Genomic DNA, 13,356 nt, shown 5'->3' on the forward strand with positions numbered 1-13,356 from the left:
TGAGATTTAGAGAGGGTAATGAGAGGGGTCTTCTTCACCCAGAGTGTGGTAACTACCTGCAATGCACTGACCGAGAGAGTGGTTGAAGCAGGGTGACTGAGAGCATTTAAAAGGTGTCTGGATGAGCACTTGGATCACTTAGGGATAGAGGGCTGCAGACCAGGTGCTGGGCAATTGGATTATCTGGAAGAGTGCCCACTGGTCAGCATGGATGAGTTGGGCCGAATGGCCTGTTCCCACGCTGTTCGATTTTATGATTCTCATCTTAATTCAGCAGCTTCATACAGACAAGTTAATCCTCATGTTATGCTGCAGTTTTTTCCAGTTGACCTTTCTTTCCAGCAAAGATCAAACACTTTTATTCAGGATAAAATCATGACTGGACTACTTCAGAAAACATTTTTATTTAAACTTTCAATTACTGCCAATTTTTCATAGGGAAGCAAGCACATCTGGCTGAAAATCTGTGGCTGTGGGACTACAGATGGCTCAACAAACCAATAAGTGTTATTCAGGCAAGCACAAAAGTATCTACACTCTGCCCCTTTGCAGAGAAAACTATTTGCCAACCAGTTCTGACTAAGAGTAAATGCACATTTGTTTTATGTTGGATTTGATAGTGGACTTGATTCTGCAGCCTTCAAATTCAACTCATTTTATAAGCGTTAATGGGAAAGCAGCAACTCTGCTGCTAGAAGCTGTTTTATACTCAAGAGCTAACGTCAGGACCATCATGCAATACAGCCACAATGTTAATTATTTGTTTCTCACATTCGTCTCAATATAAATGAGAGGGAGTGGGGCAAGCAATAAAAAAAACCTCAAGTTTCTTTTCTGTGTTTTTTTTTGCTATTACTCCTTGCTCTGCTTTGCAGTCTTTTGAGGTGAAATGAAGCACAGGGAGAAGAGGTAAAACCATAGCAAACCCTCAAGTTTGAGGTTTAAGCACCAGGCCACAATGCAGAACATAATGACAAGTTATCTAATGTAAGTTCCAACCTGGGGCTCATCCAACAAGACATTCCCACACATGAGAAGGCATTTGAGAAAGAATATATGCTTAAACAATAGACTCGCCCTTGGTTTTGCAAATAATCTGATCTGTGGAGTTATCCAAAACATATACCAGCCAAAAAATTATGGGCAGCTGTTAAGGGTGTACACAGTGGCAACAATGGTTGCTTCAGTCATGAGTCAAATCACTGCACAGGGTGCTGCTGGGTGGTTGTTGCACGTTTTCCTTCAGGACTGAGGTGACATGGGAGGGTGGGGAGGACAGTGAAGGAGAGAGAGCAACAGAGAGCGACAGAGCTCAGAGGGTCACATGGGGATAGGGAGGGTTGGAAGTGCTGCATCACAGGCTCAGTTGGAGCTGGTGTTGAGGGAGGACTGGGCGAGGCATCCTTTGATTAGAGATCTGAGAATTTGAGTTGTAGGGCACAGAAACAGGTCCTTGGGCCCACCATGTCCATGCTGGCCATTTTGCTCATCTACACTAATTCAATTTTCCTGCATTAAGTCTGTCTCCTTTTATGTCTATTCAAGTGCCTGCCTAAATGTCTCTTAAAAGTAGTGATTGTATCTGATTCCACCATATCCTTTGGCAGCAAGTTCCAGATATCAACCGCTCTGTTTCCCTCTGATCCCCTTTAAAACTCCTCCCTCACCTTAAATCTATACCCTCTGGTTTGATTTTGATATCCTGACCAGATTCTAACTGTTTACCCCATATATGTCTCTATTTTATGTAGCTCTATCAGGTCACCCCTCAGTCTCCTTTGCTCCAGGGGAAACAAGCTCAGTCTATCCAACCTCTCTCCATAACTAAAGTCCACAACCCAGTGAATCTCCTCTCCACTCTCTCCAGCCAGACCACATCCTTTCTAATGGTGTGGCAACCAGAACTGCACACAATACTCCTAAGCGTGTCCGAACCAGTGTCTGTAAAGTTGTGGGAGGATTTGGAGATTGGGTCCTTCCCATGGCTTGGGGCAGGGGGAGGGTTGATGGGAGTGCAGTCAGACATGGGGGATGTGGGGTGCGCTGGGATCAGAGGCAAACCGACAGGCAAGGAGTTGTGATCTGTGTGGAGAAGTTGAGGAGAGGCAGGGGGTGGGGGGGGGTGGTGTGGTGGAGACAGGAGACAGGCAGCAAAGGTGGATTTGGTACCATTGGTGAGGGTCCTGGAGGTTCAAGAGGTAAGTACACATCTCAATTCCAGCCCAGCACCGGGCAATGGAAACCTGGAGATCCCAAACAATGTGGACTGATCTTACTGGCAGCATCCAGTAAGATCATCTCTTGGAACCTGGGATGCTGTCTGTGTGGAATCTGCACGTTCCCCCTGACCAAGTGGCTTTCTACTAGGTGCTCTGGTTTCTGCCCACATCCCAAAGACATGCAGGGAGATGAATTGGCTGCTGTAAATTATGACTAGTTCGGGCGAGTGACAAAAGAATCAAAGGGGAGTTGATGGACACGTGTGAAAGGGAATAAGTTGCAGGGCTACAGAATAAGGAGATGGGAGTGGGACTGATGGGATTGCTCTATGGGGAACCCATGTGGACCCGATGGGCTGAATGGCCTGTTCTGTAAATAAGCAAAATACCAAAAGCTGTGCAGGGAACAATGTCGGTTGATGTGGAAATTGTGCAAGCAGTGCAGGAGCTGCTCACTGAATTTCCGGAAATGGATTGAAACGAGCTGTTACCACATTTCACGCTGGGAAAAGCCCACTTCCAATCACGTTTTGCTAAAACAAACAGCGTAACACAACTGAATCTTTGCCCCATTGCTTCACAGTTGTGATGTCTTTCATTTGCAAAAAGGAACCAAATTCAGGTGAGCATTTGCACCCTTCAGAATTGCAGAAATGAATGGGATGGGTGCAGAACGAGCAGCTTCATGCACAGAGCGGCTACTGAAAATATACAAGCTCATGATGAGAAACAACAGAAATGTCCACAGCAGTCGGATCTCTGATGCAGGCTTCACTTCCAACTGTGCAAGGGGAAAAAAAATTCACAGAGAGATCTAAAGATAGGTTTGTATGTCCCCAAACACCTTCTGTTATAACCTTTGGATAAGTTTAATGGGAGTATGTGCAGGAGCTAGAACAACAGCAGGAGATAACAGGTGATCCTGTAAAGTGGGTAAATTTAATGGCAATCCTGGACTTACCCTCAGCATCAGCATGTAGTAAGAAGCACAGGAACACAACCAGTGGCCTGATTTTATGCATCATCCGACAGCTTGGCACCAGCAGCCTTTGCCAGCCTCGTTCTCACTGTCTTACAAGCTGCTGCAAGTAAGTGCAGTCTGAAACTATTGATGTGTGTTCAGAACCTGAAAAACACACAAAAATAAAGAGAAACAAAAAAAAAATCAGACACTTCTTGCAAAATTGAGTCACAATTCTGAGGCATTCAACTACTTAAATCCAGTTATTAAACCAAACACAACAGACAGCATTGCCCAACATGCCCAAAGAACAACTAAAAGGACAATGTACCAGGTAAAACATCACTCCACTGTAGGAATCCTTGCCGTTTACAGGCAGGCATCATGTAAAGTGAAGACAAAACAATAACAAAGCAAAATCCTGATCAGCTTTTTGAATTCCATTTCCTCAGCCAGTCTCCATTTTCATCTCACCGTAGATCCTCCAACCTGAACAGATGAATTACGTAAGTACCCAGCACACAAGGAGTGGGCACGGACATTCTTCACCCTCCCCCACCATCACACCAGAACAGTAAATGACAGGTGAAGTCCTGTTCTGTCACTCTCAATCCACATCTTGAACAACAATCCCCAATAGCCAGATGCTTCTTAACATTCTCAGTTCTGTTGCAATTTAGGTGACATGGAAAGCGCATACAAAAGGGAGGAGTCAATCGAGGGAAGTGTGCAATAGCCACGGATGGGGGTCCTGAATTGGTGCCAGCTTCCCCCACATAGCAAGCAGAGAGTTGCTCCTGTTATTGACGTACCAATATCATGTCTCAGAATCAATGTTGAATGTATTTTACGACAACCTGTCATCTCCAATATACAAATACATTTTTCATGTTCAATCTTCAAGATGTTATTCCAAAGATTCAGCAGCATGACGGCGTTTTGCTTAAATAACAGAATAAAATGCGAGGCAGAAACCACAGCTGACATTGTGCTAACAACAGAGACACTATATCACTGCAAACGTGCCAGCCTGTTATCACTGACCCATCACCTCTCTAAAGTAGAATGGTAATAAAATGTTTTCAAGTGAATTATTATATAATTATCTCTGATCAAATCACTTTTAAACTGACAGCAACTTTTTTTTAACAGTGTGGATGCAGAAGGAACCTTTCAAGCAAGTTTCAGAGCTGGGTAGATATAGTCTTGCAATCAGATGCTATACATGTTTTTAATATGCCACAGTTATCTTACTGGAGGAAATAAATGGACGAGATTCAACCAAGACATATTTCAGACAAATGGCCATGACCATATAGTTCAGTACTTACTTCTACACTGAGCGATGGAAGGTTGTTTCATTTTAACGTAATGGACTGGTTATGAAAGAGCTGACATTGAGTGCGAAAACAGCAGAATGACAGAGGAGGAGTTCAGAGTAAAGAGGCAGGAGAAATTAAAGAGAAGTTAGAAAGCGAGAGGGAATTCTTTCAAACTGGTGGCTTGTAATAGATTCATAGAATCGTGCAGCACAAAAACGGGCCTTCCGGCCTACCTCGTCCATATCACCCATGATGCCTGTCTACACCAATTCCATTTGCCCACATCAGTCCCATGTCCCTCTTCTGCTTCCCCATCCAAGAACCTGTCCAAACACCTTTTAAATGTTGTAATTGCATCTGCTTCCACCACCACCTCTGGCAGCTCATTCCAGATATTCACCAACCCCGTGTGAAAAACTTACCCCTCTGATCTCCTTTAAGTTTCTCCCCCTCACTTTAAAGCTGTGCCTTCTCGTTCTAGGCTCCTTTGCCATGGGAAAATGACTATCTATCCAATCTATGCCCCTTAGAATTTTGTAAACCTCTGTATGGTCACCCCATCAGCCTCCTGCATTCCAATGAGAGTAAACCCAACCTATCCAGTTTCTCCTTAAAGATATGCTGCAGTTGTACAAGGCGTTGATGAGGCCACATTTGGAGTATTGCGTTCAGCTTTGGTCACCATGCTATAGGAAAGATGCCATTAAACTGCAAAGACTGCAGAGGAGATTTATGAGGATGTTTCCGGGACTGGACGGACTGAGTTATAGAGATTGGCTGAGCAGGTTGGGACTTTATTTATTGGAGCGTAGGAGCATGAGGGGTGATCTTATAGAGATGCATAAAATCATGAGGAGCACAGATTGGGTGAATGCATACAATCTTTTTCCCAGGGTTGGGGAATCAAGAACTGGAGGGGATAGGTTTAAAGTGAGAGGGGAGAGATTTAATAGGAACCTAAGGGGCAACTTTTTCACCCAGTGGGTGGTCTGTATAAGGAATGAGCTGCCAGAGGAAGTGGTTGAGGTAGGTACATTAACATTCAAAAGGTACTTGGACAGGTACATGGATAGGAAAGGTTGAGAGGATTATGGGCCAAACACAGGCAAATGGGACTAGCTTAGATGGGAATCTCGGTTGGCATGGACCAGCAGGGCCTGCTTCCATGCTGTATGACTCTACAGCAATGTCCTGGTGAATCTTTACTCTCTTCTATGTATTTACTTAGGCTCCTGCAGTCTCAAGTAGCACACGCTCCTTTTAAACAGTCTAGCTAAGTAACTTGCAGTGCAGCTCAGGACTTCCAGCCTGGAAATGACTGGGCAGCTGGCAAGATGCATTAAACTGGTGGTAGACTCACAGGGTCCATCGTTGGAAAGTTTCTTTAGGTCCAAGCCATGAGACTTTGTCTGCTGTGGGGGCCAGCCCCTGTATGCCTCGTGCACAGAAAGGTCTTGCCCTCACACCCTCTGATTGTGCAGCAAAGTTAACAGGCCAGGTGGGGAGTGGGATGGTGGGAGGGGTGGCAGTGGGCAGGGGAGGGATGGTCTGGAGCCAGGAAGAATCAGGACTATGTGGGTCAAATCAGAGGAGGAGTGAGGAGCAGGGTCAAGAGTCGGATCAGGTTGGGGTGTGAGGTTTGGGAGGGGAGAGATGGTTGTAAAATTCAGTGGGGTGGAAGAGGGTTGGGGCAGAGGGCATGGAGGAGGGTCCAGTGGAGGCATGGTGAAGGACCCAGTGGGGGGCACGGTGGAGGATCCAGAAGGGAGCATGGTGAAGTATCCAGTGGGGGGCATGGTGGATCCAGTGGGGGTCATGAAGGATCCAGTGGGGGGCATGGTGAAGGATCTAGTGGAAGGCATGGTGGAGGGTCCAGTGGGAGGGGCATGGTGGAGGGTCCAGTGGGGGGGCATGGTGAAGGATCTAGTGGGGGGCACAGTGGAGGATCTAGTGGAAGGCATGGTGAAGGATCCAGTGGGGGGCATGGTAGAGGGTCCAGTGGGGAGGAGGGAGAGAGTCCAGTGGTGAGAGGAAAAAGGGAAAGCACAGAGAGCAAGAAGGGCCCAGAGATGAGAATGGACCCAGTAAGGAGATAGCTGAAGGCCCAATCAGAAGGCAAAAGTCTGGGAAGGAGAAAGGAAAGGGCACATGGAGGAGTTAGAGAGTCCAGTGGGAGTAAAGAAGAGGGCCTCGTGGGAAGACGAGGGAAGGCCCACTGAGGAGGAAAAATGGCAAGTAGTGGGGAAAGTTCTGCAGGAAGGACCAGGAAGAGAAGTGGGAGAGGAAATTTGAACAATAACCAGAGTAGTTAAGGTGTAGGTTAGCTGAATAAAATCTAAGGAACAGTGAAACAAAGAAAGGTGGGAGAGGAGAGCACAGGTAAGGAGCGGTCTTTTGAAGTCCTTATTGTTAAGGGGGTTGGAGGAATAAATGAAAGAATAGTGATGAGCAGCAGCGGAACTGAATAAATGCCAGTTTCTGAGATGGACTTCAATTTGCTTTTCCAATAATTTCTTCCATCAATAGTTAAAGCCACTGAAATAGTACTTTTTTGCTCATTATGACTCGATTTAAAATTTTAATGCTTTTAACAATTTTTCAAAGATTTGAATTAGAGGAGTCAAGTTGTTTGCATTGGATTGCCTATACGGGCTTCTCATTTTTTTTCCAGAATTACGAGAAGTGAAGATGTTTAATACTTGGGTCGTCAGGTCCTGTTGTGATGTTGCTGCTGACTCTGGATCAGGATCACTGGCTCCTGAAGAGAAACTTCACTGCCGTTGTGGAGTTCCGTTGGAAAAACATTGAACAATTTGCATTAGATGCTACAGGTGATTACTTGCAATGCTGGTGGCCTGCTTCTCGGAGCTGACCCCAGTTTACTCAGACACTTGAACTGTGGAGCATTCAGGTTAAAACAGCATGAGCTTCAGCGAGGCAGAAAGTGTCCAAAAGCACTATCAGAGATGTCTTGCAGTGACATGGTCCCAGTTACCCCTACTTGAAGTTTCGACTGAAACATCATCTTTAAGTTAATTGACACAACATCAGACCCTCCTGGTCCACAACAACTTGATGCACGGTCACAAGAAGGTTTAAATTAGAAGTCGAAGTCAAGTTTATCATTGTATGCACAAGTACATGTACTGTATGCACAGGTGCAATGAAAAACTTACTTGCAGCAGCATCACAGACACATAGTATCAGAGACACAACATTCACAAGAAAAACATAAATTATACAAAATCATACAAGAAAGAACACAATTTGAACAACAGAAAAGTCCATTGTAGTGCAAAGTGATCATGGTGTTGCTATACTGAGGTAGTGATTAGGACTGTGCAGGTTGGTTCAAGAACCGAATGGTTGAAGGGAAGTAGCTGTCCTTGAACCTAGTGGTGTGGGATTTCAGGCTTCTGTTCCTCCTGCCTGATGGTAGCTGCGAGAAGATGGCATGGCCCAAATGGTGGATTCTTGCAGAAAAAGACATTGCAACCATCATACCAGATGAAACAGAGTAAACTGGACAGGTTTTCAGTTTTCAGTAGAAGGACAGAGGAAAAATGTTTAGTTGTTTATATCTGAATGTCAGGTCATGGTGGAGATGGCAATTTCCTCTGGGAAATGTGTGTTGGCAATATCGCAAACAGAGCTGAAAGATTTCTTTTGCTCCATTGTTTTAGAGTACAAAATTTAAAAAAAGTTCAGCAAGAATGTGGTCACCTGCCTATTGGTAATTAGTAATTGGTTTATTAGTAGGCCTGCAGAGAGCAGCTTGCATCATAGCTTATTATTATCACGTACTGAGATACAGTAAAAAAAACTTTGTTCTGCATACCATCCATACAGATCAGTTTGTTGAGGTAGTACAAAGGGAAAAGGTAAGCAGAGTTATCACTGCCAAAACACAACAACCAGAGGAAATCTTCCCCAAATCCCAGAGTCAAATGCCGTCTAAAACCCAAGCATTTTTTTGGGCAGGCACTGTAGTGTAGCGGTTAGCGTAACACTATTACAGCACCAGCGACCCGGGTTCAATTCTGGCCACTGGCTGTAAGGAGTACGTACATTCTCCCCATGACTGCGTGGGTTTCCTCCGGGAGCTCTGGTTTCCTCCCACATTCCAAAGACATACGGGTTAGGAAGTTGTGGGCATGCCATGTTGGCACCAGAAGTGTGGTGACACTTGCGGGCTGCCCCCTGAATATTCTATGCGAAGATGCATTTCACTGTGTGTTTCGATGTAATAAAGAAATCTTATCTTATTTTATCTAAATAGTCATGCAGCGTTTGTATTTAACACTCCACAGAGCTCAAACTTTTCTTTCTTCTACCTTCTGGGATAAGATACAGGAGCTTGAAAGCCCGAATGACCAGGCTCAAGGACAGCTTTGTCTCCACTGCTATCCAGCTGCTGAACCAATCACCTCTTTCACATCCCCTTCCTGGTGGTGCTGCCATGACTCTTAATTATATCTCTCAGTTATTCCGTTATTGTCACTTTAGTATTTCTTTAAGCACTACTTCAGATTGCACTACTATCTTTGCACCATTCTGTTGTCTTGAACTTGCTGTATTCATTGTTGTATTTATTATTACCATGTACACTGTTTATTCTGTGAGCTTCATGTGAGCAAGGAATTTCATCGCACGTTGCAACATATGACAATAAACTGATCTGAATCTGAACACAGTGATTTTACATCTCCATCATGTCGGGTTGGTACTTACTACTTGCTTTGCTTACACAATATCTTATTACTTACGTAATATCTAACTTCAATGTCATGGTTTCGACTTATCCAATTTCATTTATCAGTCAGAACCCCTTCCGAATGGGGACTGATTTGAAAATGTTCCCGTTTTTCATAGTAAAACAATTCTTCCTTCCATCTGCCCCATAGAATGATGTTGTTCCTTTGTACTCACCCCTTGATGTTCCTGCCCACCTCTAATGCTCAAGAGGGCATGGAGCAAATCTACTGCAGATTTTGATCAGCTTTACTCTTAAATCAACCATGTACGCTGTGCAACAGCACCACAGGTCGACTCATCTTCTAATTTCCCATCCCTGACTTTGCAAAAGAACAACAAATCACACCCACTTGAAGACTCTCCATGACAATCCTAAAGAAAGCTGCAGGGAAGAAGCTTGAACGTAAAATCTCTCCTAGTTACTAATGGCACTGAACTTCCAATTTGGATTACTGGAGTTGTTTGCAACAAATCGAATTCAACTTTGCCTGGATGAAACTGTCAGAGACACACAGGATTGTCTCGGAGCATCTTGATTCAAGCAAAAGTGTGAGGTCCAACAAGCAAAACAAGCTGCAAAATACTTGTTGATGTATTTTGCCAGGTAGGGGGATTATATTTCAAATTAAAAGACTATTTTTGAATGAAAACACAGCTGATACTAAATAAATTGGGAGTGTCACTACAAAATATCCTTTTACTTCAAAATAAGATTGTGCTCATAAAGGTTGGAGATATTGGTGCTGAAGGACAGAATTTGTCCTTTTGCAGGTACCTAGGTCAGGTTTGGATAGCTAGATGTAGTACAAAGGTCTGCCTGATTCTGATCCAGTACCCATCTCATTGTAACACCATTTTCCATTTCTAGCGGTTAGCGTAATGCTATTACAGTGCCAGCGACCCGGGTTCAATTCCCACTGCCGTCTGTAAGGAGCTTGTACGTTCTCCCTGTGTCTGTGTGGGTTTTCTCTGGGTGCTCTGGTTTCCTCCAACATTCCAAAGATGTACGGGTTAGGAAGTTGTGGGCATGCTATGTTGGCACTGGAAGCGTGGTGACACTTGCGGGCTGCCCCCACAACACTCTGCGCAAAATATGTATTTCACTGTATGTTTCGATGTACATGTGACTAATGAAGATATCTTCTCTTTTCTTACCCCACATCAGCCCTTGTGAGAAACTGTTCATATGCACCTCATGCAAAAACCTTACACACAACTGACAGATGCACTTCTGTTTGTCTGGGATAGATTTATACTTGGATAAGAAAGGCCAATGCAGAATACCATTCTCCCAAAGTTTATTATTAACTGCAGTATCTACCTTTAGAAGACGAATATTTCATGTAATATGGTGTGAAATAAAATTTAGTGCTTGGAAAGTTTGTGGGGGATTGCTCTACAGAGATCCATGTGTCAGAAAAATGAGGTAAAAAAACTGATTGAATTAACCTTTGTTGCAAAGCACATTCTTCTGAAAAGAACTATAAAGTTGACTGAGCTGGTGATTACTTGCAATGGCTTTCAGTTCTTTTACTATCCATTATACAACTGAACTTGGAAAACTCCAATAAATCTGAAAGAGTCCCAAGAAATTGTTGAGGAGGAGGTATTAGTCACAAAAATCACAGCCAATTGAACAAATATATTTTCTTATGAGCAAACCAAAAGGCTGCGGATGCTGGAAACTTGAAATAAAAACAGACATTGGTGGAATGTGCAACAGGCCAGGGAGCATCTGTGGAGAAAGAATGCGGTTTTAGGGATTCAGTTTGGTGCCCTGACAAAAATGTAACAGAATTCAAGCAAGCAGAGGAGGAGAAGACAGGAAGAGAAGGATTGACAAAATGGAAGTGTGTGATATAGTGATGGCAGGTGAAATTAAATGGCAAACGGGCAAAAGAGGATGGTAATGGGATGGGTGAAGAAATAAATTTAAATTTATATATAATTTACGTTCTGTGTGTTGTCTGAATCTGCATCCCTGTGGTGCTGTTGCAAGCAGGTTTTTCATTGTACCTGTACCTCACTGTACTGTACACATGACAATAAACTCAACTTGAAATAATCCATTTGCAGAATATGAAGATATTCAAGAAAAATGGGAGCACTGGTTATGATAGAGTCATAGAGTAATAGGGTAATGGAGCAAAGAAAAAAGCTCTTTGGTCCAACTGGTCCATACTGACCAAAATACCCATCTAAGCTCATCCCATTTGCCTGCATTTGGCCCATATGATCTGAAATTGTTGAGCTCAATTTCATATGCAAATCCTATAATGAAAATATTCTGAGCTGCTCATTGAGGTTACACCAAGCTTAAGTAGAATTGTGCAGAAGGCCAATGATAGACGTCAGACTGAGAGTGAGGTACAACATTGAAACTGGAGGTAATCTGAAACTTGGGGCCACATCTCTGCATTAGGTCCCCCCAGGAGAGAGGGGACCGTCTTGTGAGCAGTGAATAAATACCTTGTACTAAGCTGAAAGCAGTACAGGTAAATCACTGTTTCACCAAATGGATTGCTCAGTGCCTGGGATGTTGGGAAAGGAGGAAATGAAAGGGTGGGTGTTATATAGAGTCATACAGCACAGAAACAGGCCCTTCAGCCTATCATATCCACACTGACCATACCTATCCATGCTAATTCCATTAACCAGCACTTCCTCCATTGTCTTCTCTGTGTTGGTGGTACAATTTTTTTTGATACTTCTTAACTGTTGTGAGCCTCTGCCACCCACCCATGTTTCCTGAATTTGCATGATATGGGATGGTGAATGAGTGTTAAGGATTGATTGAAGATTGAGCCAGAATGTCACATTGGTCCCTTTTGGGATACTGAAACAGGGGTCGTGAAGATGTGTTTGGTGATATTCCACTGCAATTAACTGAAATGGTCGACGAAGAGCTATTGAATGTGGAGGCTGGTAGGATCGACGGCCCAGAGTATTTCTATGAGAGAGCAGAAAGCTGGGGAAACCATAGGAAATGGGAGAGAAATCTTCACTGGAGGAAGAAGGAAGACATCTCAGTAATGCAAGCATGGAAGGACAGAGGACAAGAAACTGATAGAGTGGAGTGGATTCCATGTCCTCACCCATTCCTTTAGCCTGTTTATACCCCCTTGAAGCCTTTCTTCATCCTTCTCACATATCACATTATCCCACAGGAAACTGCATTAGTCTATAGTCAGTAACTGCAGAACATCTTGAAGACGGCCTACAAGAAGCTTAGAATATCCCTCCAGCCAGCATGGGACAAGTTTGAAACAATTACTACAAATATTGAGTACTGAGTAGAACAGTTCAGAACTGTTTAAGAACTTTTCTACTTTCTTATTACAACAGCACTTCTGCAGCATAATGTGTCTGCAAGATCTTAATGTTTTAAGATCTTATACACTGGAAAACTGACTGGGACATAAAATGGAACCAACAAGTTCCAGCAGCTAAAGCACAGACAAGTGCAGCGGAAATTTTATAAAACTGGTTTTCTTTCTTCCCTCTGCTCAGTCTCATAAATTCAAACCAAGTCAAAGAAATATAACCTTCAAATCAACATTAGACAGAAGACCACTTCATATAATAAAGTGCAGTGATCCCAGAGCATGACATTTACTGGATCTGTCCAAAACTAGGCTGAAAAGATGGAAGTCAAGCTGAAGAATAATAAACATTTATTTACTTCAATTGAGTGAATGATGGCATAGTATGTGGAAAATCAATACTTAGCAAAATAAATCACTGGCAGCTTCCAAAGGGTACAGCTTTTGTGATGACTTACAAGACACCTACATGGCATGGAGACATTCATTATAGCATTCATTTCCACAAACAAACTTTCTTTTTCTCTTTCTTTCTTTCTAATATTCTTTGCCATTGTTTTTCCTTCTTTCCCTTCTCTCTGGATGGCTGTCATTCCTCACTGGAACACTACCCCAGGAGCACTGGTTGCTCTTCATTCATGGATTTCAGTGCCAATCAAGTCTGCACCATGGTGCTGAGTTTCGGAAGAAAGGTCACAAGATCTCACAGGGCACCTTGGTTAAGGGAGGCTACTCGAACCACAGCAGTTCATTCTTCCAAGGAAAACCCATTGTCC

At 43.5% G+C, this 13,356-nt stretch overlaps 1 protein-coding gene across 1 annotated transcript in view; it reads right to left on the reverse strand.

The window, feature by feature from the left end:
- Positions 1-13,356, reverse strand: part of LOC127572951 (receptor-type tyrosine-protein phosphatase delta-like) — a 511,608-nt gene that overhangs the window by 391,125 nt on the left and 107,127 nt on the right. Inside the window, 1 exon segment of the mRNA XM_052020675.1 lies at positions 3,181-3,345. Coding sequence (XP_051876635.1) covers positions 3,181-3,244 — 64 coding nt within the window. The 5' untranslated portion in view covers positions 3,245-3,345.

The sequence above is a fragment of the Pristis pectinata genome, chromosome 7, assembly GCF_009764475.1.
Source record: "Pristis pectinata isolate sPriPec2 chromosome 7, sPriPec2.1.pri, whole genome shotgun sequence".
Taxonomy (NCBI): Eukaryota; Metazoa; Chordata; class Chondrichthyes; order Rhinopristiformes; family Pristidae; genus Pristis; species Pristis pectinata.